This window comes from Heteronotia binoei, chromosome 1 (genome assembly GCF_032191835.1).
Source record: "Heteronotia binoei isolate CCM8104 ecotype False Entrance Well chromosome 1, APGP_CSIRO_Hbin_v1, whole genome shotgun sequence".
Classification (NCBI taxonomy): Eukaryota; Metazoa; Chordata; class Lepidosauria; order Squamata; family Gekkonidae; genus Heteronotia; species Heteronotia binoei.
In genome coordinates, this window is record NC_083223.1 from 11,806,065 (window position 1) to 11,827,593 (window position 21,529).

At 47.9% G+C, this 21,529-nt stretch overlaps 1 protein-coding gene across 1 annotated transcript in view; it reads right to left on the reverse strand.

The window, feature by feature from the left end:
• The window catches only part of MACROD2 (mono-ADP ribosylhydrolase 2), a 1,708,848-nt gene that overhangs the window by 630,511 nt on the left and 1,056,808 nt on the right, over window positions 1-21,529 (reverse strand). The window contains exon 8 of the mRNA XM_060230846.1: window positions 19,530-19,603. Within this exon, the coding sequence (XP_060086829.1) occupies window positions 19,530-19,603 (74 nt within the window). The remainder of the gene's footprint in view (window positions 1-19,529; window positions 19,604-21,529) is intronic.

A 21,529-nucleotide genomic window follows, 5' to 3' on the forward strand; every position in this document is an offset into this window, starting at 1 on the left:
AAACAGCTGGGGGGAAATGCACACTGTAATGACTGACATACTTGATGTGCAATTAATACCTGCTTTATCTCACAGTTCTTCAATGTGCCATGGTGGATATTTTCTTATCAAGAATGGCCATGGCCGGTCTTGTGTCCCAAAACAAGGAAACTAACAAAGGCAGGGTGAAAAAGCAAAGCAGCCAACCCCCACCCCCTCAATCATCTGTCTAACTCAATGAAAACACCAATTATCTCCCTTGCTCAATGAAAACATCACACTAGAGCAGGGTTTCCCAAACTTTCTCCTCCATGGCCCGGTTATTTTTACATGTCTCCTTCATGGCCCACTAAAATTTGGGGGTGGAGCCAGGAGACACTGGCCAGGAGTTTTTTCTGCCCTTCTCTGATGTTTCTGAACATCAGAGAGGGGTGGGGGATCATCCCTGGTTGGTGCACAGTCCCCCATGACACCGCCTACGAGTGTAGCACTCTCTGAGCATCCTCCAGGTGGAGCACGCTTAGGGAATGATACTGAGACTACACACCTGCCAGAAGCTTTCCCCTCCCCTCTCTGATGCTTTTGGCCAGCGCGCATCTCTGTAGCGCTCTCTCAGAGAGTGCTACAGTCATAGGTGGTGTCATGGGAGACAGGGGCTGGAGCGCAAGAGGAGAGGGGCAGTAGGGCCGCCCCTTGCGACCCGGCATTGAGGCTTCCATGACCTGATGCTGGATCGTGACCCTGCCAATGGGAAAGGCCACCCTAGAGTATATAAAATTTATACAAAGTTACTACACCACAAGAAGAGCTTTATGCTACAATATAAATGCTAATTCCAATAATATAAAAATTAGTTCTATACTCAATAACAAAGTCATGTTGCAAGTCCAGGCTTACAAGGAAATAACATTGACCATGTACAACGTACAACATATTTTTCTCTCCCTTCAGTCCCTAGGTGCAGGAGGTACTTCTGAAAAGCCCAGGAGATGTCACCTTTGTATCTGCACGGACTGGCTGTTCATAAGCAGCTGCCTCCAGCACAGGTGGATGTTTGCCTTGGCATCTCACAACAGTTTGGAGACCCTCTCAACATCTTGTGACTGCTCACTATGGAGACCCATTAGGGTTTCAAGGTTCCTCCTAGCAACTGATGGGAGTGTGGGGGACGTACTGGCAGTATGGGGAAGAATAAAAAAGGAGGAGGAGAAGAAGGAGGAGGAGGAGGTGAAGAATGAGAAGGAGGAGGAGGCGGAGAAGGAGGAGACGAAGGAAGAGGAGGAGAAGAAGAAGAAGGAGACAAAGGAGGAGGAGGATGAGAAGGAGGAGGAGGTGGAGAAGGAGGAGGAGAAGGAGGAGACGAAGGAGGAGGAGGAGAAGGAGAAGGAAGAGAAGGAGGAGAAGAAGGAGGGGAGAAAGAGGAGGAGGAGGAGAAGAAGGAGGAGGAGGAGAAAGAGGAGGAGAAGGATGAGAAGGAGGTGAAGGAAGAGGAGAAGTAGGAGAAGTAGGATGAGAAGGTGAAGAATGAGAAGGAGGAGGAGGCGGAAAGGAGGAGGAGAAGGAGGAGGGGAGAAAGAGGAGGAGGAGGAGAAGAACGAGGAGGAGAAGGATGAGGAGGAGAAGGAAAAGAAAGAGGAGGAGAAGAAATAATTTTTATACCTCACTTTTCTCTACTCGAGGGAGTCACCTCCAGCGAGAGCCAAAAGTGACGTCAATATGTCACCACCACATCATTGGCCTGGGCCTCCCCCGTGCTGCTGTTAAGCCCCCAGCTGGCCAGCTGATCAGCAGGGAGGCAGGGGCCAGGAAATCCCCCACTAGAAATGGGTGTTTAGCAGCCCTATTTCTCACAATTCCAAAAGCCCTCGACAAAGCCAAGGATACCAAGTCCTCATCTAACCAACCTGCTGATAAACAGAGAAGAATTTCAACTAATTCCTAACATGGAAGACTTAGGACACAGGTCACGACACCGCCTCCCAGAAAAGGTCCTCGGGCTCAATATTTCAAAGTCCCAGTTGTCGCTAAGTACAATAAGCTGGCTCTTTTATAGATCTAACTATGAAAGCAACCCGGCCAAAAAAACCATTAAATTGTACAACACAGAGATTTCTGCTGCGTGGGGGATAAATTCATTCTATATACTAATTTAGCCCTAACCAATAGTTTCAGAGTGTCTGTGGGAGGAAAAAAAAAAACATTACAGAACAAGGATTCGAAGGGGATGCCCTTTCCAAAGAGCTAACACTGCAGATGCTTTAATAAAGGGACTTTTCGGCATTTGGGTCTGAAGTTCACGATTGAGTTCCAGTTCGAAGGAAGCCCTGCAGTCCAGGGATATCTCGAGGGTTTTGCATACCCGCCTGCTGCTATCAGCAATTCCATTCTCCACAAGCTTGTAGAATAGCTTTATAATGAGCCAGATGAGATTTCCTTTGTTGGGAAAATATATTTGTGGCTTATTTTCCTCTTGCTTTTTTTTAGGGACAAGAAGGAGCTAGAACACTTCAAATGATGGGAAATGACCGTTTATACGGTTGCAAGAGAAATAAATCAGTTGTTTAAATTAGAATCGTGTCACGTTTCTGCCCTCAAATTCTTCTTGAAGCAAAGGGAAGGCTTTAGGAGGAATATGAAATGATTCCTAAATGCCACCCCCTTTCCCGCTGTTATTCAGACCCATTTCCCCCACCTCCTTCATATTAGAACAAAAGAACATCAGAAGAGCCCAGCTGGATCAGACCAGGGGTCCATCTAGTCCAGCATCCTGTCTCACACAGTGGTCAGCCAGTTCCTCTGGAGGGTCAACAACAGGGTAGAGAGGCCGAAGCCTGCGTAAGAACATAAGCAGAGCCTTGAAGGATCAGACCAGTGGTCCATCTAGTCCAACATCCTGTCTCACACAGTGGCCAACCAGTTCCTCTGGAAAGCCAACAACAGAGCACAGAGGCTGACGCCTGCACAAGAACATAAGCAGAGCCTTGAAGGATCAGACCAGTGGTCCATCTTGTCCAGCATCCTGTCTCACATAGCGGGCAAACAGTTCCTCTGGAAGGCCAACAACAGGGCACAGAGGCTGAGGCTTTCCTAAGAACCTAAGAAAAGCCCAGGTGGATCGGGCCAGTGGTCCATCTAGTCCAACATCCTGTCTCACACAGTGGCCAACCAGTTCCTCTGGAGAGTCAACAACAGGGCAGGGAGGCTGAGGCCTTCATAAGAACATAAGAAGAGCCCAGCTGTATCAGAGCAGTGGTCCATCTAGTCCAACATCCTATCTCACACAGGGGCCAACCAGTTCCTCTGGAGAGTCAACAACAGGGCAGGGAGGCTGAGGCCTTCATAAGAACATAAGAAGAGCCCAGCTGGATCAGAGCAGTGGTCCATCTAGTCCAACATCCTGTCTCACACAGGGGCCAACCAGTTCCTCTGGTTGGCCCCTGTGTGAGACAGAATGCTGGACTAAATCCATTGCAAGATGAAAGCAGCCTAGATTATCTGGGCATTCAACGTACAAATATATAAACTCTGTGATTTAAAAAGCAAGCAAACCTACAACCAAAACTGAAGCAGTTTGGATACGATGACAGTAGTCGGGCTACTAGCGCTAGAAAAACACACAGAACTTAATTACAACTTGATTTCAGATGGAAGGTTTATTGTTCCCGCTATTCCTAGTCAGCAGTGCAAAGTAAAACATAACATGGAAGACGTCAATTGTTAGCTAACAAATGTAAACATCCAAGAACCCATACAGAGAAGTGTTCCGTATTAGTGGCACTAATTAGCAATTACAGAGAATTAGAATTCATTATTTATAATAATACGTTAGCCGTACACGGCGCTTTACAAAGAAGTATTGACGGGATTCGTACTTGTTACAAGCCCCTTGGGTGAAGGAAGCACCAGGCGTTGCCATCAGCAAATGCTGCCAATGAACAGAACTTAAGAAGAGAATTTATTATTTTTTGTGAGATTCCGAGTATTTCAGCCTTGACGCTTCAGCAAGGACTGAGACCCACTGGGATCAGTGCTCCCTCTAAGCTGAGTTAGTGTGAGCTAGCTCACAGTTTTTATGCCTTCTTTTGTGTGTGTGTTTGCTCAGGAAGGATGGGCCCAAAGCAAACTAATTTATGCAGTAGCCAAGTTGCTTGCTCCCAGGGGTGGAATTCTAGCAGGAGCTCCTTTGGATATCAGGCCACACCCCCACGATGTAGCCAATCCTCCAAGTTTCTTTTTTGTAAGCTCTTGGAGGACTGGCTACGTCAGGGGTGTGTGGCCTAATATGAAAAGGGGCTCCTGCTGGAATTCCACCCCTGCTTGCTCCCAACTTTAACGCTTGGTGCGTATGACACCCAGAGAGCACTGCGTTCAAGTTCTCAACATCTCCTCACGATCCCTGGGCCAGAAGAAGCCCGGCTGTTTACCACTAGAGCAAAAGCCTTTTTCGGTAGCAGCCCCCGCCTCGTGGAAGGCCCTCCCTGAAAACATCAGGGCTCTGCGGGATCTGCCACAGTTCTGCAGGGCCTACAAGATGGGTATTCATTCATTCATTCATTCATTCACTCATTCATTCATTCATCATTTTATTTGTATCCCGCCCTCCCCGCTGAAGCAGGCTCAGGGCCTTCCACAAAACAGATATACAATAAGAGTAGAATTTTTGCTCACAAGACTCCACAGTGCAGAGAGCGCGCTGGGATCAGTAGTTAAAACTGATTTTATGTACAGTAGTTTATGTAGTTTAAACTGTTGTTAGCCACCCAGAGCCTGTTTGGGGAGGGCGGGATATAAATAATGATAAAATAAATTAATATAAATAAATAAATAACGCCAGGAGCTCACAAAGTAGAATTTTTGCTCACAAGACTCCACAGTGTAGAGAGCGCGCTGACTGGGGTATCCTCATTGGGAAGTCCCATGTGCAGAGCTGGCTCGCCCACTAGGCAAACGAGGCAGTTGCCTAGGGCGTCGGCAGGGTGGGGTGCCGAATTCGGCCTCCCTCCCCTCCCCCCTAGGCAGCCAGGTGCTATTAGGAGGTCAACCAGTGGGGCTAGGACACTAGAAGCCCTCCCATTGTGCCCCCCCCAAGCACCAAGAATGCAGAGCATCACTGCCCCAGACAGAGAGTTCCAACAATAAGCTGTGGCTAATAGCCACTGATGGACCTCTGCTCCATACATTTATCCAATCCTCTCTTGAAGCTGGCTATGCTTGTAGCCGCCCACCACCTCCTGTGGCAGTGAATTCCACATGTTAATCACCCTTTGGGTGAAGAAGGACTTCCTTTTATCAGATCTAACCCGACTGCTCAGCAATTTCATTGAATGCCCACGAGTTCTTGTATTGTGAGAAAGGGAGAAAAGTACTTCTTTCTCTGCTTTCTCTATCCCATGCATAATCTTGTAAACCTCTCCCGTGTCACCTCTCAGTCAACGTTTCCCCAAGCTAAAGAGCCCCAAGCATTTTAACCTTTCTTCATAGGCTTCACCGAAGTGATGATCTTTCTGGTGTCCTAACGAGCATACACCAGTGTTAATCCCTACAAATTCTCCAGAGAGACCATCTTTCATCCTTCCAAATGGTACATAATAATTATAGAAAGCGGGGCGGGGGGGAAGCTTCTTTAAATTAGCGAGCGAAGGTAGGAGCAACCCTGAATGTCTCATAAAGAATGCTATTCCCTTGACAGCTTCTTTGTCACCTGTAAATGTGACTTGTCTGGTCAGATGATATTTAAGTTTAGCCTTTGGGGAGAATGCAAGATTCTCTTTGAAGCCCAAGGGGAGTGTCATCCTGTGAGCAAATCACTTCTTTTTTTTTTTTTCCCTCTGCAACGGTGAAAAGCGACTTTCCCCATTATTGACTTAAGCGAGATGACAGTAGGATGATGGCTGATTTTCATTTCAATCAGCAGCCTGGTGATTACCACCTTAATTAGAGCATAGAAATAGAACGCAGCAAATCTTGAAGCTACTCAAGAGAACACCTTTTTTTTTTTTTTAAGGGAACGCGGGGTGGCTAAATCCAATCATCCTCGCAGGCAAACGCAACCAAAATAGCAAAACCGAGTTTTCAACAGCGTTACGGAGGCTCTGCCACCGGTCCTTCCCAACGGGATCGTGTTCAAATGGTTTATTTCTGATTGTGCGAAGGTGGAACCCGGCCAAAGTCTCATATGTTGTCAAGTAAATCTTTCCCCGTGTTTTCTAAAACACTGAGTCAGAATAATTATCTGTTTGACAAACCTCGCTATAATAAAAAAGAAAGAAAGAAATCGGGCCACGACAACAAGATTCCCTGCTGACGGATGACGCTGGGATTACATTTCAGGTCTGATTTCAACTGAAGGAGCCTGCTTGTAAGCATCCCCTGAAACCGTAAGACTTGCCCTGTAACAAATATAAGGAATTACAGTAAAAGCTTTAACTGGCATCCATGCTAGTTAACAAATCATTGATATCGCAGGGAGGTGCAACGGTGTCAAGCAAGCCGTGGGCATGTCCAGGACCTAGGTGCTCACTGGGAGCTGTTTGGCATTGCTTGCCCTCTTGCTGGCCTCCTCCTGGCACTGCTGGCCTCTTGCTGCCCCCAGGCTGGGGCGACGGCAGGCAAACCAATCACTCTGGATGCGGGCCATGCTCACTGAATTTTCACTGTAGAAGGTTCAATTTGTGAAAGTTTTGAATTCTCTTTTGTGAAGGAAGAAGAAGACCACAGATTTATACCCCGCCCTTCTCGCTGAATCAGAGTCTCAGAGCAGCTCACAATCTCCTTTATCTCCTTCCACGGCAATAGACACCCTGTGAGGTGAGTGGGGTTGAGAGGGCTTTCACAGCAGCTGCCCTTTCAAAGACAACTCCTATAAGAGCTATGGCTAACCCAAAGCCAGGGCCGGATTAACAAATAGGCGGAGTAGGCACTGGCCTATGGGCCCCCATGCTTCTACAGGCTCCAGGTCAGTTTGCCTCTCTCTGTCTCTCCCCCACAGCTTTGTCAAAGGGGCTTTTGATAAGGTGCCTGCAGGAGATAAATAGGAGATAATTTGTGAGAGGGGCCCCAAAATTTTGACTGCCTAGGGGCCTCCACAGGGTTTAATCCGGCACTGCCTGAGGCCATTCCAACAGCTGCAAGTGGAGGAGTGGAGAATCAAACCCGGTTCTCCCAGATAAGAGTCCGCACATTTAACCACTACACCAAATATACCCCCCCAAAAAAGAAATTGAACAGAATTTGCCCATACTTATTTGTTTTATTTACACCTAAGAATTTAATGGTGTTATAATAAATTAAGGGTTCAGTGACCTAAGGGCTGCTGAACCCAAGTGATCCTTATACCTTACAAGTGTCCAATAATATGGCCTACTGCACATGTGAGGCTTAAACTTGTTTGTACATACTCTGTCACAGAGTACAAAATGGCTGCACTGATTAGAATGCCTATTCGGTTCTTTAAGAGCTCTCCTGCTTTGTATTCAGCATGCCAAAAAGTTGGCAAAGGATGTATTTGAGAAGAAATAAGTGTTCTTAGCAGCATACACAACAATCCCTGACTTTTCAGATTACTTTGACACTCCCCCCCCCCCCACACTGCACTTTCCCCTCTTCAATGGGGACCCAAAGTTGACATCAAAAATACCAGGGTAAAATAAAGAATGTAAACTGAGAACAAATTTAAGTGAACAAACAAAAAAGAGTACAGTAAACGGTGTTCCCTGGAGCCAGCCCAATACCTAGCTCTTCGGACATCCTCACCCCACACTCCCTAGACGAGGAGTCCCCAACTTTTTCGAACCTACAGACACCTCTAGAATTCCGACCCTGTGAGGTGGGCGCATGCATTAAACGGCTGCCACGGGAGGTGGAGCTGGACACAAAATGGCTGCCACAGCTTACCTTCAGTCACACAGTGGAGATTTTTGTGCTGCGGGGGCAGCTGCTCCTAAAACATCATTTAAAAAAGAAAAGCTCCGTAGCTACACAAATCTCCAATCCTTGCTGGGCAAAAGCTACACTTGACCCCACCCTCTTAAAAAAAACACACACCTTGGTGGACACAAGGAAAGGTGTCAGGTCCGGGGTCCCTGTCCCACCTATCACTCTGGCACTGTACTCTCTCACACAGGGCTCTAAGAAGTAAGTTCTGGTCTGGTCTGTCATTAGGGTTGCCAAGTCCAATTCAAGAAATATCTGGGGACTTTGGGGGTGGAGCCAGGTGACTTTGGGGGTGGAGCCAGGAGCAAGGTTGTGTGACAAACATAATTGAACTCCAAAGGAACTGCACACTTTTTCAATTCCTTCCTTCCATAGGAAATAAAGAAGGATAGGGGCACCTTCTTTTGGGGCTCATAGAATTGGACCCCCTGGTCCAATCCTTTTGAAACTTGGTGGGTATTTTGGGGAGAGGCACTAGATGCTATACTGAAAATTTGGTGCCTCTGCCCCCCAAAACAGCCCCCCCCCAGAGCCCCAGATACCCGCAGATCAATTCTCCATGATTTTCTATGGGAATAAATCTCCATAGGGAATAATAGAGTTCCCAGCAGACATTTCCCTCCCCTCCCCCTGCTTTCTGAGGACCCTGAAGCGGGGGAAGGGCCTCCAAACCGGGGGATCCCCTGCCCCCACCTGGGGATTGGCAACCCTATCTGTCATTCTCCTTCCCTCACCAGACGGTAGACAGCAAAGTATGACATCTCTTCCAGCCCTGCTTGCTCTCCCGGTGTGGATCCCAGTGGGATGTAGGGTTACCAGGTCCAATTCAAGAAATATCTGGGGACTTTGGGGGTGGAGCCAGGAGACTTTGGGGGTGGAGCCAGGAGCAAGGGTGTGGCAAGCACGATTGAACTCCGAAGGGAGTTCTGGCCATCACATTTAAAGGGACCACACACCTTGTAAATTCCTTCCCTCCACTGGAAATAATGAATTATAGGGGCACCTTCTTTAAAGGCTCATAGAATTGAACCCCCTGGCCCAATCCTTTTGAAACTTGGAGGGTGTTCTGAGGAGATGCATTGGATGTTATGCTGCAAAATTTCGGGGCTTTTACCTCAAAAAAACAGCCCCCCAGAGCCCCAGATACCCTCAGATAAATTCTCCACTATATCCTATAGGAATCTGTCTCCTTGGGAATAATGGAGTGCCCAGCAGACATTTCCCTCCCCCCTTACACTTTCTAATGACCCTGAAGTGGGGGGAGGGCCTCCAAACCGGGGATCCCCTGCTCCCACCTGGGGATTATTGTAAATACCACAGAAGAAGTGGTTTCAGTGTGAAGACAAGCAGATAGAATACCACTGGGGAGGGACGGTGGCTCAGTGGTAGAGCACCTGCTTGGTAAGCAGAAGGTCCCAGCTTCAATCCCTGGCATCTCCAACTAAAAAGGGTCCACTCCAGGCAAATAGGCATGAAAAACCTCCGCTTGAGACCCTGGAGAGCCGCTGCCAGTCTGAGTAGACAATATTGACTTTGATGGGCCCAGGGTCTGATTCAGTAGAAGGCAGCTTCATATGTTCATACACTGGCCATAAGAACCTATTGACTGGAGAACCATAAGAACCTATCGATTGAACCCATTGATTGGAGAACCTAAGGACCAATAAGAACCTATTGATTGGAGAAGCTATTGATTCTGCTGTAAGCTGTGAACCTTGGGTCTGCGTAAGACGTTATTGAAATTGGGTTCCATTATAACAGCCTGATAACTGAAGAAGACCCATATTGAAACGTCTCGAAATCTAGAGGGGATGTCTTATGAAGGCTGTAAGGATTTCCTGGTCCCTCCCTTGGAAAGAATTTCACAACATGTTTTGATCCAGGCGGGCAGCCGTGTTGGTCTGAAGCAGCTGAACAAAGCAGGAGCCGAGTGGCACCTTTAAGACCAACCAAGTTTTATTCAGAACGTACGCTTTCGCGATCCCCTCGTCTGATGAAGCGTGCTTAGAGAGCACACGAAAGCTTACGCTCTAAATAAAACTTGGTTGGCCTTAAAGGTGCCACTCGACTCCTGCTTTGTACAACATGTTTTGGGCAACATTATGGACTCTGTTTACTGGAGGAAGGATTTTTGAGGACTATTCATCCCTCTGTTGGAAATTTTGAAAGCAAACTGCTGTTTGTAATTGTTTTCTGGAGGGAAGAAATTATACATTGATGTTGTCGTGTTTTTGTATGCACTGGTTTAAAATTGTATATGTGCAAAAACCATGCATAAGGATTTAAGTGTTCTTATTGTTTTTCAGTGGTATCCTATCTGCTCACCTGGGGTTTGGCAACCCTAGTGGTATGGGCCGGGAGCTGACAGCCCAGAGACAAGAGCAGGCCTCAGATTCAGCAGGAGCTCAGAGAAGCGCAACTCCTGAACCTTTCTGAGGGTTCCCCCTCTTCCTCCCCCATGCCTTGTGCACTGAATAGCAGGTGCAGCTGCATAACAATCCCTGCATTTGGAGAGCAGGCAGTCAGCCAGCCACCAGGGGCTCTGCCACGCCCCCAGCGGCCCTCACTAACTCCTGGAGAAGCCCGCACCACCCTTTCTCCACTTCTTTTGTGATTTTCGGCAGCGGGTGGCTTGCTGGTCTTTTGACTGGAGGGTGGGGAGGCCCAGGAGAGTCCAAGGTGAGCGAGGCCTGCTTGGGCTGGCTGGATTTCTAGCCAGGGAAAGAAGGAAGGACTGCAGATTTATACCCCACCCTTCTCTCTGAATTGGAGACTCAGAGCAGTTTACAATCCCCTATATCTTCTCCCCCCCCCCCCCACAACAGACACCCTGTGAGGTTGTGGGGCTGAGAGGGCTCTCAGAGCAGCTGCCCTTTCAAGGACAACTCTGTGAGAGCTATGGCTGACCCAAGGCCATTCCAGCAGCTGCAAGCGGAGGAGCAGGTGCAAGTGGTTCCCCCAGATAAGAGTCCATGCACTTAACCACTACACCAAAGTGGCTCTCTACACCAAACAGGAAGGAAGGAAGGAAGGAAGGAAGGAAGGAAGGAAGGAAGGAAGGAAGGAAGGAAGGAAGGAAGGAAGGAAGGAAGGAAGGAAGGAAGGAAGGACTGCAGATTTATATCCTGCCCTTCTCTCTGGATTAGAGACTCAGAGCGGCTTACAATCTCCTATATCTTTTCCCCTCATTTACAGACACCCTTTGAGGTAGGTGGGGCTGGAGAGGGCTCTCACAGCAGCTGCCCTTTCAAGGACAACTCCTGCAAGACCTATGGATGACCCAAGGCCATTCCAGCAGGTGCAAGTGGAGGAGTGGGGAATCAAACCCGATTCTCCAAGATAAGAGTCCACGCACTTCACCACTACACCAAAGCGGCTCTCTACACCAAACTGGAAGGAAGGAAGGAAGGAAGGAAGGAAGGAAGGAAGGAAGGAAGGAAGGAAGGGAGGGAGGGAGGGAGGGAGGGAGGGAGGGAGGAGGGGAGGGAGGGAGGGAGGGAGGAGGAAGGAAGGAAGGAAGGAAGGAAGGAAGGAAGGAAGGAAGGAAGGAAGGAAGGAAGGAAGGAAGGAAGGAAGGAAGGAAGGAAGGAAGGAAGGAAGGAAGGAAGGAAGGAAGGAAGGAAGGAAGAAGGAAGGTTTTCTCATTTGTTTTGCAGGCAAATTGATCTGAAGCCTCCCTTCGTGGAAAAGATGCTCTCTCCTGCACATTCATCTGTCACAACTCATTTTACCCTGCCACCGACAAAACAACGAGAACTCAATATGAAAGCCCTCCAGGCTGGGCTTGTGTCATTTCTGTACAGCTCCCTAAACACGGCTGGTGCAAACGGTGCATTAAACAAAAGTTAAGAGCTGAATAAACAAAATAAGAAGAGAAGGACACGCCAGCCAGAATCATGGTTCAGCAATTCACAGAAGAGTTGTGTTCATTTGCTCCCCCTCCTCAAAAAATCCTTCGCACCCAAAAGAAAGAAATGCAAGGGGTTGAGGTTTGGGAAGCTATAAATCAGGGTCAACATGGTGCCTGAAGGCACAGTGGAGCTTGCCAACATTTTTCTTGTACCCACCAATAGTTTTTAGAAAGTGGGTGGAACCAAGCTGGGCACCAAGCTGAGGGCCAGTTTGGTGTATTGGTTAAGTGCGTGGACTCTTATCTGGAGAACTGGGTTGATTTCCCACTCCTTCACTTGCACCTGCTGGAATGGCTTTGGGTCAGCCATAGCTCTTGTAGGAGTTGTCCTTGGAAGGGCAGCTGCTGTGAGAGCCCTCTCAGCCCCACCACCTCACAGGGTGTCTGTTGTGGGGAAGGAGATAAAGGAGATTGTAAGCCGCTCTGAGTCTCTGATTCAGAGAGAAGGGCAGGGTATAAATCTGCAATTCTCTTCTTCGTGCCCAGAGGGCTTTTTATTGGCCACTGGAGAGTCATTGCGGGGTAGATGAAAATAGCACTGTTTCAGTGGCAGCTGCCGCCATAGTGTTGGTTTTATTTCCTTTCAGTACTTTCTTAGTGCATTTTAAAAAAAAACCACTCCCTTTCTGTTGCACCTCAGCTTCTCCTAAGTATGTGGCTCCGCCTCCTGCGTCGGCCATTTTGCAGTTGCTCCCAACACCCCACATCAGAATCCCAAGTGCTCACAGACTCGGTAGGGTCGAGCACTCCCACTGGAGATTTTACCTTATCTGCTAATTTAATTATGTCCCTTGTCGTGATTGTTACAATTGTGTTGACAGAAGGTGAGGTGTGTGTTGGGAGTCTTTTTTTTTTCCCCACCGAGTGCAACTTTGAAACAGAATTCGGGGGAGGGGACACACCTGTCAGAATTGCTGCATTATTACGAAGACCTCGACTAAGAAAAGGGAAAAGAACACCGCTCGAGGAATTACGAAGCGCCGCAGTTCCTTTGTGACATTATAATGAGGGAACAAGTGACAGTATTGCGGCGCTTGTCAAATGATCTAAACTCTTCACTATCTCTAAGCTTGTCAAATTATCGCAAAAAAAGAAGCGTTCTTTCCATCCAAGGGGTTTAACAGGCCGTTTCTTAAAAACAAATCCCCAGAGGATATTTTCCTGTGCGATGGGACCCAATTTCTATTTGATAATCTGGATGTTTCCATTAAACCGTCACTGTACTTTTGTGGGTTCACAAAAAAAGAAAAAGAAAAAAAAAGAGATAACCTAGGTGAGTGGGAATGAATTAACCCAATACTGCTGACTAATGCTGTTCTGATGAAGTCCGTGCAAAAGATTTCTGTGCTTATAATACCAACGCCATTTACTCACATCCAAACTCAATTTACCCTCAGGCTACGAGTCAGCAAGCTTCAGCATAAACCACGGCCAAAAATTAGTTCCACTAAGAGCTGTATTTCAAAACCAGACCAGATCATCACTTACTGGATGCTTTTCGCCGTAGGGCTTGGTAGAGCTAGTTTTCCGTCTGCGGCGGTCAATCTACTTATATTGTTCTTCATACCAAGTTCCGTACCAGACATTCAGTAACTTCTACGAGACATCTCAGTAATGGATGCTTTCCAACAACTGCACAAGAGTGATTGCTTGTGTTAACTATTCAATGTGTTTGTGTGTGTTAAGTGCCGGGAAGTCGCTTCCGATTTATGCCGACCCTGTGAATTAACAACCTCCAAAACATCATATCATTAGCACCTTAGGAGAGCCAGTTTGGTGTAGTGCTTAAGTGTGCGGACTCTTATCTGGGAGAACCGGGTTTCATTCCCCACTCCTCCACTTGCACCTGCTGGCATGGCCTTGGGTCAGTCATAGCTATTGCAGAGTTGTCCTTGAAAGGGCAGCTGCTGTGAGAGCCCTCTTGGCCCTACCCGCCTCACAGGATGTCTGTTGTGGGGGGAGAAGATATAGGAGATTGTAAGCCGCTCTGAGTATGCGATTCAGAGAGAAGGGCAGGGTATAAATCTGCAGTCTTCTTCTTTGCTCAGGTCTTTCAAACTGAAGATCATGACTTCCTTGATTGAGTCAATCTATCTCATGTTGGTTCCTTCTCTACTCCTGCCACCTTCAGCTTTTCCTGGCATTCTTCTCTTTTCTAGCGATCCTTGCCTTCTCCTAATGTGACCAAAGAAGGATAACCTCAGTTTGGTCATTTTAGTTTGGATCTAGAGCTTATCGATTCGTCTTTTTGGTGGTCCAAAGCAGTGTTTCCCTCTAAGCTGAGTTACTGTGAGCTAACTCACAGGTTTTTTTTTCAGCCTCCAACTCACATGTTGTCGTCTTAGTTCAGGGGGGGGGGGAAATAGCCCCAGAGCAAACTAATTTATGCAGCGGCTCACAACTTTAATTCTACTTTAATAAAGTGGAATCTTTGCTCGCAAGGACTCCACAGCTCAGAGGGAGTATTGGTCCAAAGTATCTATAATATAGTGCAGGGGTGGCCAACGGTAGCTCTCCAGATGTTTTTTGCCTACAACTCCCATCAGCCCCAGCCAGCATGGCCAATGGCTGGGGCTGATGGGAGTTGCAGGCAAAAAAACATCTGGAGAGCTACCCTTGGCCACCCCTGATACAGTGGCTTCAATGCAAGGAAGTGACGCAGTTGCTGGGATCACAGCTCTTTTATTAAGTACCGCATGGTAAAGGCTGAACTCTAAGACTGAAGAACGGGGCCAACTATATTCACTTCAAGGTTCCCACACTGGGACGCCATTGGATCATTCAAACCAGCAGGGGGGCTGTGATTGGAGCAGGGCAGCAGGGATTTGGATCCTACTGCCCATTGTTCCTGAGTCCCCAAGCTCAGTCCGTCAGGCTCCAATGAAGAAGAAGAAGAAGATATTGGATTTATATTCCACCCTCCACTAAGAGTCTCAGAGCGGCTCACAATCTCCTTCATCTTCCTCCCCCACAACAAACACCCTGTGAGGCGGGTGGGGCTGAGAGAACTCTCCCAGAAGCTGCCCTTTCATGGACAGAGTCTCAGAGCGGCTCACAATCTCCTTTCCCTTCCTCCCCCACAACAGACACCCTGTGAGGTGGGTGGGGCTGGAGAGAGCTCTCACAGCAGCTGCCCTTTCATGGACAGAGTCTCAGAGCGGCTCACAATCTCCTTTCCCTTCCTCCCCCACAACAGACACCCTGTGAGGTGGGTGGGGCTGGAGGGGGCTCTCACAGCAGCTGCCCTTTCAAGGACAGAGTCTCAGAGCAGCTCACAATCTCCTTTCGCTTCCTCCCCCACAACAGACACCCTGTGAGGTGGGTGGGGCTGGAGGGGGCTCTCACAGCAGCTGCCCTTTCAAGGACAGAGTCTCAGAGCGGCCTACAATCTCCTTTCCCTTCCTCCCCCACAACAGACACCCTGTGAGGTGGGTGGGGCTGGAGAGGGTTCTCACAGCAGCTGCCCTTTCAAGGACAACCTTTGCCAGAGCTATGGCTGACCCAAGGCCATTCCAGCAGGTGCAAGTGGAGGAGTGGGGAATCAAACCCGGTTCTCCCACATAAGAGTCCGCACACTTAACCACTACACCAAACTGGCCAGGCAGGAACACCATTAATTATACACAATATTAGTCACACAACAGTATCCATAAAACTCTCCTTCAACAGCACATTTCAAAGGAATCAGCTTTTTTCCCCGTCAGCTTCTTTGATTGTCCAACTTTCACACTCATATGTAGTAATGGGGAAACGTTATGGTGTGAATTATCTTGACTTTGGTTGTCAGCTACACATTCTCACATTTAAGAATCTTTTCTAGCTCCTTTGTGATGGCCCAAAGCCTCCTTCACCCCCCAAACCAAGATCCCCCAGCTCCCTTCGCAAATCCCTCATAACCAACCCAAGCGTCGTATGAAAATAAATCACATTGCTTGGCCAACTCCATGTGCCTCCAAGATGACCAGGGCCCACAGAATTCTGCCCCACTGTCTACTGTCTTAGAAGCCCTGGGTAACTCCACCATTTGCATGCTGGCCCCCACAACTAAAACAAGGAGCCAGTATAACTTCCATTACAAACGGATCAGGAGCTCTACAACAACATGATGCCTACACGTATGTTCTCCCCCCTCCACCCCCTCCAGATTTTTGGAGAGCGGGGGAGAAGGCTGCAGATTCAGGGGTCCCCCGCCAGGGCAGGGGGGTTGGGAAGCCTAATTCCAAGAACTGCAAAGGGGAAAAGAACGACAATGGCTGATCTGAGCTGTTCAGCGAATGCCTTGTGCAAGAGCTGCTACAAGTCAAAGAACTGTTGGAGTAAGGCAACTCAGCATGTCTGGACACTGGAGGTGGTGCTAGGTAGCTGAAGAAGTGGATATGTGTTGTCTTCTTAATAAATGCGATGCCTCTCTTTGTCTAACCTGGGCACTCTTCTCTGATTCCTCCTTCTTTTTCTTTGCCCTGTTGTGTTCTCTGCAGGTCTATTTTGTAGAAATCCTACCATCTTCCTTTCACACACGATACCAGAGCAGTTGGTCACTGGTGAGAGGGAACTGTACTCTTTAGATCAGGGGTGTCAAACATGCAGTTTGGGGGCCGAATCAGGTCCCCAAAGGGCTCCCATCAGGCCCCTGAGCAACTGGCTGTCATCTGCCTCCTTCTCCCTATCTCTTGCTTCCTTCCGCATAACGGCTTGCTTTTCAAGGCTTGCTCAATTGCACAGGAGCTACAGAGCAAAACCTCTATTTTCTCCATTGGCTGAGGCGCCTCCCTTGGGGAGAAAGGGGAGGAGAGGAATAGCTTTGCAAGGCTCTCTCAATTGCAGAGTAGAGCTACTGAGCCAAACCTCTCTTCCTTCTATGTTCTTTATAAAATTTATATCTCTGCTCCCTAATCTTCAATAGGTACATACATGGCCTGGCCCGACATGGCTCGGCCCAAGCCGATATGGCCCAGTCCGACAAGGTCTCATTTATGTCAGATCCAGCCCTCATAACAAACGAGTTCGACACCCGTGCTTTAAATTAGTTGTCTCTCTCTCCTTCCAACTGCAAAATGGATGTGAAATGAATCTACCTCAATAAAAGTTTTGCCTTTTTTCAATACACTCCTTTGGAATTTGTTTACTGTAAGCAATGCTGCTCTTCTAAGACTAGGCAGCTTTGCTATATTAACTAGAATGTATTCCCCAATAGTATCGAAAGCTTTGGTAAGGTCGACAAAAGTCACATATAGGCCCTTGTTCTGTTTCCTGCATTTCTCTTGGAGCTGCCTGAGAACAAATACCATGTCGGTGGTGCTCCTGTTAGCTCTGAAGCCGCACTGGCTCTCTGGGAGGAGTTCTTCTGCAATGGTGGGCACCAGTCTGTTCAACCATCACCAGTGGTCTGACCTAGCCTCAGATCGCAAAGCATGGAGGCACACCATCCACCAGGCTGTCTCTTCCTTTGAGAACGCACGCATAGCTGGTCTTGAGGACAAAAGGAGATTGAGGAAGAATCGCACTGCTACAGCACCAACCCCAAATCAGACTTTTCCCTGCAGCCACTGTGGCCGGATCTGCCTGTCCCGCATTGGTCTTGTCAGCCACCAGCGAGCCTGCAGCAGACGTGGACTACTGCACCCTTCTTAAATCTTCGTTCGCGAAGTCAAGCCGAGAGAGATTCCCCAATAAGAATTTCACTGGTTTTAGTTTCACCTGCTCGGGCAATTTTCTTGCTTTACTGAAGACAGACAGAGGACACCTTCCGCTCACAGGTCACCTCTACGTTCACATTAAAACTGCTCTCTCTGTGACAACGTCCCTTTGAAGTCTGACAAACACGCTGCAAAGTGTTATTACCATTCAGGATACTCTTGAACCGTGCTACACATGGATGCTAATTCAAAAGACACGGAATTAACGACGCTGCGCAACTTCAGCCATGACAAAACCCGTTTGGCTGTCTTGTGTTTAAGTCATCGCAATCGTTTTAGGAACTCTCTCATCTCTCTTCCGTGCGCTCCAAAAGTTCAACATAACAATACGTATGTTGTCAGAGTGATTAAAAGAGGAAGACAAAAGGAGACCGTGAAGGTTATACGTGAGCGTATTGTGGGAAATTTGTTCTTTTGCTCTCTACCCAAAGACAATAGCCCAAGACTGATGCTCCAGTTAAGAACATAAGAAGAGTCTGCTGGATCACACCGGTAGTCCGTCTAATCCAGCATCCTGTTTTACACAGGGGCCAACCAGTTCCCCTGCAGGGCCAACAACAGGGCAGAGAGGCCGAGGCCTTCCCCTGAGAAGAACATCAGAAGAGCCCTGCTGGATCAGACCAGTGAGGGTCCATCTAGTACAGCCTCCTCTCTCACACAGTGGCCAGCCGGTTCCTCTGGAGGGCCAACAACAGGACAAAGAGGTCTAGGCCTTCCCCTGAGAAGAACATAAGAAGAGCTCTGCTGGGTCAGACCAGTGAGGGCCCATCCCGTCCAGCCTCCTCTCTCACACAGTGGCCAGCCAGTTCCTCTGGAGAGCCAACAACAAGGCAGAGAGGCCAAGGCCTTCATAAGGACATCAGAAGAGCCCTACTGGATCAGACCAGTGAGGGTCCATCTAGTCCAGCTTCCTGTCTCACATAATGGCCAACCAGTTCCTCTGGTGGATCAGCAAGAGGGCAGAGAGGCCAAGGCCTTCCCCTAAGAAGAACATCAGAAGAGCCCTGCTGGATCAGACAAATGGTCCATCTAATCCAGCATCCTGTTTCATGTGTGGCTGACCAAGTTCTCTGGTGAACCGCTAAACATAACATAAAGACCAAGGTGTTTCCTTAAGTGTCCTCCTAGCACTGATCCCCAAAGACTTATAACCTCTAAATAATGAGTTTCCCTTCAATAACCATGGCTAGTAGTCCTTGATGGACTTATCCCTCCATGCATTTACATTCTCTTTTAAAGCCAACTGTGCTACCAGCCCTCACAACATCTCCTGGTGGCAAATTCAGTTATGGGCATTTACAACAACACAGCAGACACGATATCCTGTGTAAAGAGAAACACTCAGCCGCCACAAAACAAAACAAAAAGTTGAGAGGCCTTACATGTTAAAAAGCACAGGGGTTTTTTTTTTGGGGGGGGGGGAATCTCATCACAGGAAAGTTGAGTAAACCTTTTGCAATAAGGTTTTTTTTTTCTCTTTAGAAATCAATTTGTAATCTATCATAGCAATTTCTCCATAGCTGTAAGCAAGTCTGGATGCTGTTTCTGACACAAGATTCATGGCGTGCCCCTAATGGGGTGTGTATGTGAACTTAACTGTAAATAATAAACCCATCAAATATTACTATTTTTGGTGTCTTTTAAGACCTAACAGCCAATACGCCATCCTGCAAGAGGTGGAGAATCCGATTTGAAGAGTCACTGGTTTGCCACTCGGACTTCTCAAGCATTGCCAAATATGTACATTCCGCAAGTTCTGAGCTACCACAGCATACCGCCTTTGACACATCTAACACAACAGAAACCATGAGCAAAACTACACACAACAATGCCGACGGCAGCTTATCAACCTCAGAACGTTTTCAAAATATAGACATTTGGATATAATATGGTTGTACCACAAATATTCCCAGGCACATCTGGGCCCACTTTAAGCCATATCCACATTTCACTCCTTCTCTCAGTTTTCAATATATACAAAACTCAACACCAAGATTTCTGTAGGGTCCTACCTCGTGGTTGTTCTTGCTTAGCCATTCCTTGATAGTGGTAAGTGCGATGACTGCAGCTGGTTCATTCGGAAAACCTAGGCAAAGAAAGAAGAGCCATGTCACATGCTGGAAGTATTTCTTCAGGATTGCTAACTTCCCGGATGTAGCTTGAGAGCTCCCAGAATTATAACTAGTCTCTAGAAGAGTAGGAAATGTCTACTTTGGAGTCTCTAGGAAACATCTGCTTTGGAGGGCAAGTCTACAGCTCCGCTGGTGGGCCTCCCAATGGCCCCTGGATTTTGGCCACTGTGTGACACAGAGTGTTGGACTAGATGGGCCACTGTCCTGATCCAACATAGCTTCTCTTCTGTTCTTATGTGTAACAGATATCTATCAGGGACTATTAGCCACAAGGGAGAGACGAAACACTCTCTCTGGGGCAGTGATGCCCTGTATTCTTGGAGCTTGAGTGGGGAGGGGCGGGCAACAGCGGGTGGTCTTCTGAAATTTTGGCTCTGTTGGTGGACCTCCTGATGGCACCTGGGTTGTGGCCACTGTGTGACTCAAAAGTGTTGGATTGGATGGGCCATTGGCCTAATCCAACATTGTTTTTCTTTTGGTCTTCTGTCTGGGGCAGTAATGCTTTGTATTCTTGATGCTGGGGGGGGGGGCACAGTGAGAGGGCTTCTGGAGTCCTGGCCCCACTGGTGGACCTCATGAGCCTGCTTCGGCAGGGAGAGGGCAGGATATAAGTTTAATTAATAAATAAAATAAATGATGGGCCCTGGGTTTTGGCCACCGTGTGACACGGTGTGTTAGAGTGGATTGGCCATTGGCCTGATCCAACATGGCTTCTCTTATGTTCTTGTGTCTGGGGCAATGATGCTCTGTATTCTTGGTGCTTAGGGGGGCAACAGTGGGAGGGCTTCTGAAGTTCTGGCCCTGCTGGTGGACCTCCTGGTGGGCGCTGGGTTTTGGCCACTGTGTGACACAAAGAGTTGGACTGGATGGGCCATTGGCCTGATCCAACATGGCTTCTCTTATGTTCTTATGTGATATAGAGTGTTGGACTGGATGGGCCATTGGCCTGATCCAACATGACTTCTCTTATGTTCTTATGTCTGAGGCAGTTCTTATGCCTTTTTTTGTAAGCTCTTGGAGAACTGGCTACATCAGGGGTTTGTAGCCCAAGATGCAAAGGAGCTCCTGCTAGAATTCCACCCCTGACCACAACAATGAAGGCCATTTCTTTGGTTGCCATTCCTCTAAACTCAGATAACAGGGGGCATCTAAAAAAGACCCTACAAAATGACCAGAATGGATGGGGTATGGGACATAAGGAGACTGATGGCAATTCTGAACATGCACATGAATACACAAAGCTGCCTTAGACTGAATTAGTCCCTTGGTCCATCGAAGTCAGTCTACTCAGACCGGCAGCAGCTCCCCAAGTTCTCAAGCAGAGATCTTTCACATCACCTACTGCCAAATCTTTTAACTGGAGGTGTTGGGATCTGAACCCGGGACTGTCTGCATTCCAAGCAGATTCTCTACCACTGAGCCACAGTGGTTACATAATTTGATTTCCAGGAGGTATGTTTAAAGGATACATTGATCATAAGCTACATTAAAAAGGTAAAGGTAGTCCCCTGGGCAAGCACCAATTGTTTTTGACTCTGGGGTGACGTCGCATCACGTTTTCATGGCAGACTTTTTACAGGGTGGTTTACCATTGCCTTCCCCAGTCATCTACACTTTCCTCCCAGCAAGCTGAGTGCTCATTTTACCGACCTCGGAAGGAGGGAGAGCTAAGTCAACCTTGAGCCGGCTACCTGAACCCAGCTTCTGCCGGAATCGAACTCAGGCCATGGGCAGAGAGCTTGGACTGCAATACTGCAGCTTTACCACACTGCGCCGTGGGACTCCTGCATTAGCTTTTTTTTTTTTAAAGCATGCTCACAACTGTGGAAAAGATAATTTAGCAAGTGAACTGCAATTCCTATACATCTCCCAGGATTCCA